Raw genomic sequence first — 12,456 nt, forward strand, 5'->3', positions numbered from 1 at the left:
TTTGTCCTGCTCGGGGTGAGTGCTCTGGAGTGCCTCTGCTGGAGATCAGAGGGTGTTCACAGTTATTATCAGGGCTTGAGGTAGGTGGGAGGGGGCGAAATAGTGCTTTGCTTTTTTGCCTCTTTGGAAATAGGAGGGAGATATGAGAACACTTATGGGGCACCTTTGTGCAGCAGTCACAGTGGAAGACACTTTGCTGACATTATTGGACTCGGATTGTCCATAAGAATGATACCTAGCTCTCTCTCTATATATAGACGGTTGTATATAATATATATAAATCTCAATATAAGTGTATAGCTATAGGCATATAGATTATATTTTATATCTATAGATATGAATATAAAGGAGGTTCTGCTAGAGCAAAGTTAGAATTACTTTGGAGAAGCAGCTTTTTAGAGATTGTGAAGCATTTCAGGGGCTGTAGTTTATAAAAGATAAAGTGATTTTTAGTCCTGTTGATTCATTAAGGTAGGTTCCCATAGTGCCTTTAAGTGACTGTTCTAGCTTAGATGTTTTCAAATAATGGATGATCATTGCATATAATAAAGTTGTATTTCTTAAAAAAATATTCATGACTTCAGACTTGATACAGAGCTGGTCAGTTTTAGCCTCTGTTATCAGCTATTAGTGATGGGAACTGTGGTGGAAATGTTACTTCAGTGAGTGGTCTTAGGGTTCTCGCCTTTACCTAAAGACTGTGATTAGAACTGTTTTGCTAAAAATGAGCACTTACAGGCAGGTGCACAATTTTCCTGAGCTAAAGGGCAAGCATTTAGCCCAGTCACCTTAAGCTCGACTCCCCTTTGAGACCTTTTCCTGTGCTGTTTGTTCTTGCCTGGAGATTGTTATCATCGTCATCAAATATTAAATATTGAAAGTACTGTGCTCAGTAAACACCAGGTAACAAGCTGAGATTTCTTATCAGTCTTGCTTGGGGAACCTCAAGTTGCCTTAAGGATTTCTGGGAGGCTTTTAGTGAACAAAATTCCCTGCAGTTCAGTGGGAAGAAAAGTATTTCCCTGTTTTTCATCACTTTTATTATTTATTCACTTGCATGCCTGCTCCTAAGTGTAACTGGTAGTATTAATATTAAAATAGATTACTAATCAGCATTCAAAATGGTCTATAAATAAATTACATGTGTAGCATGCAATGATCTATTAATAAACACATGCATTATTTTCTTTTCTATATGAAAAGTTGCCCTTACCCGAAATACAGAAGTAGAATCATTCCTTGTCCTGAGCACTGTATATGTCTTAAGGGTGGACCCTGATGCAAACATCTAACCAAGAGCTGACTTACCCGCTGTATACCTGCAGAATTACACCATGCCTTTGGAAGTGGGTTTTCTTCTCAAGAACTGGTATTTATGCCCAAGCAAATTAGCAGTGTTGCTTTGATTATATCTTAATAGAGTTGGTTATGGACACTCTCTCGAGTTTGTGAGTAATATACTAACAAGTTATTTGTATCTCATTTATTTAAGTATTTAGGATTAGACACACTGATCTATTACTTATTACATAAAGTGCCAAACACACAACCTCTTTGGCATCTGGATTTGATACTATGATTCTGTTTAAGGTTTCTTAAGCATGTACTTCTAAAAAAAAGCCTTTAAGATTTATTTTAGTCCAAGAAGTGAAGTCTTCACAGCATCTTTTAAATAATCTATCACTCATCCAGGGGCTCTGCCTCCTCTTCCACATTCTCCTTTTTATAATTAAAAGGAAATAGTAAATCTCTCTTAAATTTGCCTCCCTCCCCTGTGTGCTTCCTGGCAATAGCTGGAACATGTTTTGGGCTTCTTGGCCTAAGGCCAAGTCAAGGAAGGCAGTATTGAACTTATGTTTTGGGACTGTGGCTGGTTAGTTCTGAAAGAATGATATAAAGTGCCAGGTGTTATGGAATCTTTGCTTTGAATTGGAGAGAACAGAAATTCCGTTGATTATAGAAAGAGCAACACTGTGGATAAAAACCAAATTTGGAACATCCCTTAGTGTTTAATTAGAGATGCATGTAGGAGGCTGGGGATGGCTGGGGGATGGCTGTGGGGGAAGGCAGATTTTTGGGCAAAGATTTAGACCTACCTAAAGGATCACTGGAGGACAGGTAAAATCTTTGCCTAGAAATCTACTTCGCCCACAGCCACCCCCAGTCATCCCCGGCCTCTACGCCCAGTGCTGACATCTCAGCTTTTGAATAATATTTATATGCTGCTTTATGCCAAAAATGTTTAACATGAAGGGAAAATAATGGTTGAAAAGTTGAAAGAGTGAGGTTAGTGTTTAAAATGCACGTCACGAAACTCTGTCTACCCACTACGGGTTGGCCCAAGATTTGTCTCTTCTGTTTCTAGCAGTCAACATGAGGAAGGAAACCTAATCGTAAGGTAGTATAAACATAGTGTATATTACTGAAAAAAAAAACCCCTAAAAACAAAGTAATGATGAAACACTCACTGTTCTTTTAAAAAAATTATTTCATTTTATTCTTTTAATGGAGGTACTGGGGATTGAACCCGGCCCTTGTGCATGCTAAACATGTGCTCTACCACAGAGCTATACCCCTCCCCCCGAAACACTCAGTATTCTGGATGTTGAGACCTGAGAGATACTCCTCTTGCAGATTTTGAGTTAGCTGGTGACAACATCCTTGACTTCCCTGACCCTTGGCTTCTTTGCCTGTATGGTGGGGATAATAGCAGTATTTGATTTGTGCCATTGTGAGGGCTGCCTGAGATCATAGATATGGGAGACCAAGCCGGAACCTGGCACGTTTGTAAGAATTCTATAAATGGCTGCTCTCTTCTGTATGTGTATAAACACAGAGCCCTGTTTCCTAAAGGAGCTCATGATCTATCTTGCATGAAGAGGCATATGTTGTTAACCACTCTGTCTGCTGCAGAAATTTTAGTTTGGCTGGTTTGATGCGTCTAATTCTACAAGGTCCTGAATCATCCTTGGTAGCGAAGTGGGTATCTGGGGAAGCCTCTTTAACTTGAATGGCTACGTTTAGTAAGTGTAAGAGTTCTCTGTTGGCCTGAAATTGTGATTAGCAACTATCCATGCCTTGAGTTTGGAAATATCCTGGGAATTGGGAGAACTGGACATGATAGCATCGCAGGACCTGTGCTTTCACCGGAAGTGGAGCCCGTGAGGATGGGAAGAAACAGGGATCACCTGGTGATAATTTCTGACATTCAGAGATAACCAGGAAAGCCATGTTTTCTTCCCAGTAGTATTGGCTGTGGGGTGGATTGTGAGATTCCCAAAACATTTAGAGTTTGTTGGGAACTTGCACCGTCTGTCAGAGAAAGGCATGCGGGGTATTTATTTGAACACATGATACGGAGGCCACTGCCAAATCAAGGACTGAATGCCCTTTGACTTATACATAAATGAACACTGTCAAATGTAGATTCCAGTAGTTTTATTTTACAAAATTTTGAGTAGCAAGAATGCAGCCTTTATTTTAGTAACATTTTGAAAACAGTTGCCATTTCCTTATGAATTATAGCTATTAAATTTGTTTTGCTTTTTCTTCTTTAATATTATCTTTGGAAGCAGTTTTTACTGACATTTCTAACAGAGTTTTTTTTTTTTTTTTTTTTTAATCCTAAAATTCCCTTATAAGTTAAGCTGGCAACTGTCCCTGATTCTCTGAGTGTCTTACTGTTTTGTAGACTCTTGCTGAATTGGAAAGATTGTCTATCAAGTTTCTCCTTTTCATTTTACATGTAAAATAATACTGCGCTCTCAACCTCTATGGCTTTCCCAAGAGCTGGCTGTCATTGTGGGAGTTGTAGTTTTTAAAATAGCCATTAATCTTCATGACTTATCTCTGAGACAGGTAAAGATATTTTAATGAATATAAATACTGCACTCCACCCATGATATTCTTATCAACAATAGCATATATATATATATATATATATTTCTTATCAGTAATGTGACTTCTGTTGATTCTAAAGACAGGTATTCTGTGGGCTGTAAGAGTGCTTCCATTCCAGCTCATTTACTTTTGGTATTTTTGGTGAGTAGCATATACAGCTTATGAACTCCTTGGTCATCATTTTGAGAAAGCAGACCTTTCCATCACTTACCAAAGTGAGGCTGTCTTCCTCTCCTCTGTGGGCAAAGCTACTGAAATGAAAAGAGGTTGAGAAATCATCGATGAAACACAAGCACTATCCCTGAGGTCCTTAAGGTCCAAAAGGTTTGTTTACCTTTGGGACCATGTTCCTCTTCCTTTATCTGGACATGGGCAGAAAAGGAAAATGTAGTTAGCAGTAGTGTACGAGAGGAAGAGGAGGATGCTTTGCATTTTGAATGGCTCAGCTCAGTGCCCTGGTTTCCTCTGGCAGCTCTTGGAAGGGTAGATCTTCCTCATTCGAGGCATGTTCTATTTGACTGTGCGCTGTGAGGATCCTCCCAAAAGTTCACAGCTGTGTGGGTACCAGAGAATTGTAACTTCCCAGAGGCCATCACTGAGAGTATAAAAAAATGCCTGAGTGGTTTTCAGGGGTACAGAGAGGGACTGCAGATGGGCATGAGGGATCTTTTTGGATTGGTAGACATGTTTTGAAGTTGAAGTTGGATTATGTTGATGGTTGCACAACTCTGAAACTATAGTAGAAATTACTGAATATGTACCCTTAAAATGAGTGAATTTTATGGCATGTGATGAATTATACATTGATAAAGCTGATAAAAAATGTCTGAAACTGGGGACGTCTGAGAAGGAACCACATTTGCACTTGGTACCTGGGCCCTGTAGTGCAGCATCGTGTCTGGAAGCTTCCCCACCTGTGGGAAAGTGAGCGGGCCTGGGGTGGGGTGGGGCGCCTGAGGGAGGAGCTGGCAGAGATGGGCATGAGCTGAATCTTATTCCTAAGGCAGAGAGGAAGCCTGTGATCACGATGGGAGTAAAGTGGCCCCGTTTCTGTGGTGATGACAACTCCAGTTAGGTTCCAGAAGGTAAAGGACATTCCTCTCCATGGGCTCGGGAATGTCACTCCCCAAATCGGCCTAACTCTTTTGTCAGGTTGACCACAACAGCACTTCATAGCCAGCAATCTTACCTTAAAATCTTACCAGCCCCTATAAACTGTCTTCTAAAGGAATTATCAAATATGCAGTGCAGATTTGGGTAAATACATTAAAAAAAATTTTCTGTATGACATCAATATGACTCATGTAGCTTAACTGCCATTTTGGGGGCTTAGGCATCATTATTTCATAAGGAAGTATTTAACGTGACAGGTTAAAACATTTTTTTTTCAGCCTCTTAATTTTTTTCATGATGTTTTCCCATTTCCTGAACGAAGGCAACCAAGCTTTCAGTGTTTGATTTAGTAAAGAAATTGGTTGGGCTTTGCTTACGTATGTTGTGTGACTTGAGATAAAGCTGCAGGACTCCCTCAGTAACTGGAGTGCAGGAAACAATTGACACTGTTTCTTAATTCACATTGTTTCTGAGACGTTTCCTACTTCCCAGTATAATATCGCTTTCCCATGAGAACAGTTTGCTTGCAAATGGTTAGACATGATAAATTTCTCATTGGCACACATCCTGTGAGGAGAATGTCACTGTGCTTTGTAGTAGTCGAGTTGGCGTGTGTGTGTGTGTATGTGTGTGTTTGTATGTGTGTCTGTGTTGGAGGGTGGCAGTGGGGGGGCTTCTTTTTTCACTTGGATGCCTCCAACTTCATTCCAAGGATCAGATATTTTCTTTTAAATGCTCACCCATTCATGTACCATTCTGCATTCCTTGGTTGGAACCTCTTTCTTGACTAGAGAAGGTCCTTTAATATTTTGGAACCTCTTTCTTAATAGTACTGTTTTAATCCTTCCAGTTTAAGGGAACACCCCTGTGAATTATGGTGTTTTTAGATATACCCAAGGAGTTACTGTGGAAAGGAAGCCACAGCATTTATATCAGACACACTGCAGGGATGTGTGTTGCATGTGGGTGTGTGGTATTGTCTGTGGCACTTAACGTGGTCATCAAGGAATAATAATTCCAGAATGTAAAAGGAAATCCATAGATTATCTCATCTTTCTTGCAATTTCCATTGGCAATTTCCCATTTGCAATTCAAAACCAAAAAAACAAAAAAGATGCTTTTACATTACTTCAGAAATGGTGGTTCCCACATTCAGAAGTTAGGCTGGATATAAAGTGAAAGTAAAAGTTTCCCAATTAAAACAAATAAAAAAGATGTAGAACTTTGAGTTCCTTTTTTTCCCTGTCTTATCAGATTTTGTAAAAATAATACCACTTGTCAGTTTTGCAGCTCCTTCCATCTAGAGAACTGAAAGCATTTCACAATCTTTTTTCCTCATGCCCTTCTCTTCAAGGCAGTCTTTACTGGGCTGGGTTTATTTTTATCATTTCAACAACCAGTTTTTAGAAACTTTTGCAAACGAAAAAAGAAAAATGAGAATGGCACTGTAGCTGACATTCATTTTAGCTCTTTCCTAGTGTGAACATTTGAGTATTTCTAAAATGTTCTCTCCAAGTATGTCTTATTTTTTCTTAGTTTGTCCCAGTTCTAAGTCTCTATTCTGCTGATTGGGTAGAAAAAGTTTTCGTGAAAAACCTTATCCCCAGCCAAATGACTTCTTGAACTTCAGTTAGATCTTTTTTCTCCCTCAGCTCCAAGAGTTCCTTTTTCAATACTCTATTCAGTATAATCACAGACTCAAGGAAGGTTAGCAGTGGAACAGCCTCTAGGGATTACCCAATTTAAGCCTCTCATTACATACATGGTGAGACTGAGGTCCCGAATAGTTAAGGAGCATGCTCAAGGTCAAATAGCTCATTGATGGCAGTGGTATGACCAGAAAGGATTCCTGATTTCCAGTTTGATATTCTTTGGCTTTCCTAAACCAAAATAGTCTATCTGGATAGACCTCGAGCCCACCCTCCCAGAATCCTAGAGCCAGCCAACAGGTTGAGTTACACACCAGCTAACCAAAAATTGGGAAGAGGTTTTATTTTTCCAGTTTGAGTTCATTTGTCGAATATGGAATGGTCATGTTGAATTCATAGACCTTTTCTTCTGACCGTGGATCTGGTGTGACTTATATGTAGCAAAGATTGTGATTTGAAATGATGAGTGGTTTGTGTACCTTCCTTAGGCCACCACACCATCTACATCGGGGTCCATGTGCCAAAGAGCTACAGGAGAAGGAGACGTCACAAGAGGAAGACGGGGCACAGAGAAAAGAAGGAGAAGGAGAGAATCTCAGAGAACTACTCTGACAAGTCGGATGTGGAGAACGCAGATGAGTCCAGCAGCAGCATCCTGAAGCCTCTCAGTGAGTACTCCCTGGGTGTCAGCGCTTCTCTCAGCCTCCCCCCACCACAGCTGAGATCTTCTAAAGGTCTCGTGGTTAAAGGAAAAGGATGCAGCAATACTGGGATTGTTGCCTTTAAACTTTATCTCTGGAGATGCTTCTCTTGCCCCAGCAGATTGGTCTAGGAAGAGATCTAGTAAAATTCTGAGTTTAGGCATGGTCCTGTGTTGTCCATTTTGACCAGTAAAGTGGTATTTAGCTACAGTTATCAACAGTAACTGGAAGGCTGCAAGAAATTTTTCGATTATTTCTGCTTGGAAATAGGTTCTATTAAGACAGTAGTAAGACACTAGTAGTAAGACAGCCAAGATAAGAATGTTTTATATACATATATGTGTATATATGCATATATACGACATTTAGAGGATTACAGGTGACATTTAATCGAGTTGATTTAAAAAGGAATAGTGGGAAAGCATCCTGAAAGTCAGAGAAGGGCATAGAGTGACCCAGCTTGTGAGATGTCGAACCTGTTAGCGGTCGTGCTTCGGGTAGAGGCGTTATTAGGAACAGGATAGCAGGAGGTCAGAGCACATCTTTGGCTTCAAGCGACAGGGTGAACTGTGTGTTTAGGTGTATGTGTCTGTTGCTTTGGCTTCTTTTGATGTGGAGAATCTTTGGCTGTCTGGGTAGCTCTGTGGCTGGAGTGAGAATCAATGTATGCGGGAGAAGAGAGAAGCCGCAGAAACATGCCAATTTGGGAAGATTCTCCAACAGGAGTTACATAGTGACAGCTTTTCCCGCTGCCAGGGCTCTGCACTCTCCTCCTCTCTTTGCTACAGTTGCAGAAATATGGAACCTGCAATAAGATACATTATGGGCCCTGGAGATAAAGGTCCAGCTCAGTCCTTGCAGGTGGTGAGAGGCCAAGTTAGAATTAACAGCTCAGGAGTGTGGAAGGGCTAATGTACAGGGTTAAATTAAAAAGGGTGTGAAGGATACTGATGTGAATCTGTGAATGTTTTTGTAGTCTCACGACTGGAACTGAGCAGGTGGCTTAGAAGCTGGAGAGGTACTTATGCTGAGAGGAGCAATCAATGACCACCAAATTAAAGATGAAAGTTTCGAGGAGAGTTTGGAACTGGACCACTAAATTAAAACATACAAGTGTTTTGGAATAAATGTAAGATGTAGATAGGACCAGAGGGCAGGGGGCAAGAGTTATGTGCTTTTCACTGGAATACTGGAGGGGAAAGCCTTCTGAAAGTAATTGTTCGTATATTGACTAAAAAAAAAATGAGGTCTGAGTTTTAAGCAAAGTCCTTGAAATGCAGACAAAAAAGGTCACAGTTAATGGTCTGGAGGAACAAAAGATAACATCCCTTTCCAAATAAATTACTACTGTTTATCTTGCTTTGCTATCTGTTTTGGCAAGGCCTGAACCAGCATCAGAGGCGCTGTCCCCAGTGTTGTGTGTGTGATCTGTCTCCCTCTCTCTCTTTCTTTCTCTCTCTCTCATCATCTCTCATTCTGCAATTTAAGAACAAGAGTGCATCATCACTATAAATACTAAAAAGGAAAGAGACACTCACCTACACAAATGGGCCAAGGGATTTTGAGATGGTGATTATGTAACAGCTTTTTAGGAAGGGCAGTGGAAACAGCGCCAGTGAGACTCAGATAGGTGATGGGGAATGGACAGGTCAGAAAGGTACGGAGACTGAACGCTGAGTCTGGTACAGGAGTGCCATTGCTTTTTGTGGCACTTGGGGACCAGTTTGAGGACAGCAAGTAGAATAAGCCAAGTAGTTCATTTTTTTATTCTCAGAGGGCTCCTCTTTGGGAAGTCCTCTAATTTTTTTTTTTCCTTTTACCAGTCCAAATGGTTTATTTTGCCAACTTGACTTGCTCAAGCTTTAAGATATTCCCAGTGTCTGATACTTTTGTATTTAAGGATGGGTTTGGCTGAAGATCCTGGGTCACCAGATAATCACCTTTGATATTCAGTAAACATCTCATATTCCAATTAAAACACATTGTTACTCATTGCATTGAAGCTTGGACCTGCAACTTGACACCTGCAATTGTGAGATGCTAAGAAAATTAAATTTCGAATGCCCACGTTAAACTTGGTTTCTGAATTAATCCTATGGAGACACCACTGTTAAGGACAATGATCATGAAGAAATTACTTATAAACCTGTATTTTATGGTTAGTTATTTTCTGGCAAGTCAGTAAGTTATGCTGTCATATGCCTTTGACATATTTGACATGAGGTATCCAATTTGACATGAAGATCCTCTTAGAAATTACCATATTTTTTCCCCTGCATATCAGGGAGACTAGACAGATTGGTACCTGTCTATCTGGTGCGGTGCTACTTAAAACTGTTGCCCTCAGTTATATAGAAGGGCATTTAACCCTGTGATTTTGGGGAAGCGATCAGGCTCTGGCACCAATATGAAGATGAAATCCTTATGGGAAAATTCACTGAGATGTCTGCCTCATATGCCATTGCTGTCTCTCGGGAGCAACCCCACACAGTTTCTGTTGTTCCGGGATCTAGGGTTTTTGAGTGACTTAGGTCTACATATCTACCACGTCCCATTGACCAGATTCTTGCATGGGCCTGGCATTCTATCAGGTGATGCTTAGAACTTCTGAAAAAAATCACACAGGTAAACAGAGTAACTTGATGAAAATCATCACTGATTTCTTCCTTGATGTCACCCCTGCCTCCCATCTGCACTCTATCAATGACTTCTGTTGGGCCTACTTCTAAAATATGTCTGACTCTTGTCTACTTTTTTGGTTTGGCTGCCACATTCTGGTCCAGGGAATCCTCATCTCTTGCTTAACATAACTGCAACAGCTTCCATTTTTCAAGTGTTTTCCCGCACAGAGGCCACAGTGGTCATCAGGAAGAGTGAGATGCGTCACGCCGTTCGTTCAGAACGTTCCTGATCTTTCTGTTGTCCTTAGAATAAAATCTCCGTCGGACATCAGGCCCACTGTGTCTCACCCACCCTGCTTTGTGTTACTTGCTCCTTGCTCACTTTAATTCAGCCACACTGATTTTTCAGTGGCGCCCAACCCTTTTCTGCCTCAGGACCTTTGCTCATGCAGTCCTGTCCTTTTGGAACCGTTGCTCATTCTTGTCCTGGTTAGCTGCTCTCTCCCTTTGTACTCCAGCTTTAAAGTTTCATCTCTTCAGAGAGGCCTCTCCCTACTACTCTAGCTAACGTAGGTTCTCCGGTGTTAGTCTTCCTCAGTTCTTACCTGTTTCCTTCCTAATGCATGTTCCTGTTTGGGATTTTGTTAGCCTACAGCTCTGTCTTGCACTGATGCTACGCTCCCTGAGAGTCAGAATCAGGCCTGTCTTGTTTACTGTGTTATCTCTGGCACCTCGCACAGTGCATGGTACATAGTCTGTGCTTAATAACTGCTTATTGAAGAGCGATTGAGTTGATGGATCACTACAGAGGAAGACGTAGGTGTTGCTTCTCTTGGCCTCACTATTTCCCACAGTATAGAGGAAGATCCAGCTGACTTCCTTGTTTTTAATCCTCACACATCACCTTTATATTTCCCTGCTCTGCCTTTTTTCCCTTGCCGTATGAAACCTGGCCCTAACATTTTTAATGATCCCACTTTGGAAAGTGCCTCGTTATTTTAACTATTGCTAAAGTGGTATTTCGGTCTGGGTGCAGGACCCCTGAGTGTGTTGAGTTGCTCGTCACCTGCAGGTGATTTGCAGGACACAGGGATTCATCACATATGTTTAAAAACGCTCACTCTTCCGGGAAGTCGGGCAGCTGAGCTTCAGAATCCATATTCAGGAGGCACAGAATGGAACAGTAAGGACAGCTGTAACAAGACAAAAGCCAGGCATCTTCCAGGTTTAGGGACGCCAGGAAGATGATATAATTCATGGGCGCATTTAACTCATAACGCAGGTGCTGTCTTCTTTTCTCCACGGCTCTGGTGTCGAGACAGGGCTTCTAAAAAGCGGGTCCATGTTTTGAATCTTACACATTTGGGGTTTTGGGGAGGAAGCCAGCTAGCTCGTTTCTTCTCCGAGCTCAGCCGCAGCTCCAAGGCCCAGCCTCACCCATCTTCTCAGTGTGGTGTCCGAGCTGGTGTCCCAGTTGGGACACAGAGAGGACAACACGTGTGAGAAGCGTGGTGCAGGAGCCCCGGGGGGGAGGCTGGAAGAAGAGGGAAATGGAAGCACAAGCAGGAGGAGAGACAAGGGAGCGAGGAGGTGGCGTGGAGTGGGTGGTGGAGAGAAAGCTAGATTGTGCTCTTTCTTAAAAATAATCCTTCTGCCTCCCCCAGCGTGCACTTTTCTCCCCCCCTAAGTTAGCAGCTGCCATCCTCTGAGGGTGGCCCATTCTGGGTGGGAAGGTGGTCCTGGATGAGTTAGGCTCTGCAAACAGCAACATCAGTGGTTTTGACCACTGTGCTTTGCATTTTGTTAGTGTCCTGGGATGCTTCTGGGGGAGTCACAAGCCACCCTGAGACTGCAGAGACTCTGAAGATGTGTAAAATGTTAGGAAACAGAGCTACACACAGAACATCCTGTTCATCAGCATATCGGTCTGCTGTGTAATGTATCTCTTGACAAGCTTGAACGTGCATTGGCATGTGGAGGTGCTAACTGCCTCTCACACGCGTGTCTTGCCCGTTGTGGAATCATGTCACTGGTCTGCGTGTGCAGACACTCATTCAGTCCTGTGGGGTTCTTTTTTAGTCCTGGATGTGGACCAGAACTGATGGATTTGTGCTAGTGAACATTGTTCTGCGAGCCTGGAACAATGCATGCCCCTTGGTGATCCAGTTGCACTCAGGAAACTGAAGCAGAGAAATGGGCAGCTGCTTTTGTTTGGTGCTTCCGGGGAAATGAACAGAGTACCTTTTCTTAAGAGCCAAGATTATCTGGGGTTTTGTCGTTTGACTTCCCCTTTTCCCAGTGCTCACACCCCCGTGCCCTACCCCCACGTGACCCCATTCTTCTGGGTGCATTTCTACTTTTTTTTGATTCTTAAATGTTTTGGGGCAAGACCCTTAATTCTGATATCATACAGTAAGATTTCTCTAATTTTCTTTATGCTGTTTCGGTATCCCCCAGATGAACTCTTATGCA

The 12,456-nt window shown here is 41.9% G+C and overlaps 1 protein-coding gene across 4 annotated transcripts in view; it reads left to right on the forward strand.

The window, feature by feature from the left end:
* Positions 1-12,456, forward strand: part of SLC4A4 (solute carrier family 4 member 4) — a 310,190-nt gene that overhangs the window by 54,237 nt on the left and 243,497 nt on the right. For all 4 annotated transcript variants that reach the window (XM_064485250.1, XM_064485254.1, XM_031470303.2 and 1 more), the window contains exon 3: positions 7,151-7,330. In XM_064485250.1, coding sequence (XP_064341320.1) covers positions 7,151-7,330 — 180 coding nt within the window. The remainder of the gene's footprint in view (positions 1-7,150; positions 7,331-12,456) is intronic.

Source organism: Camelus dromedarius, chromosome 1 (genome assembly GCF_036321535.1).
Source record: "Camelus dromedarius isolate mCamDro1 chromosome 1, mCamDro1.pat, whole genome shotgun sequence".
Lineage (NCBI taxonomy): Eukaryota > Metazoa > Chordata > Mammalia > Artiodactyla > Camelidae > Camelus > Camelus dromedarius.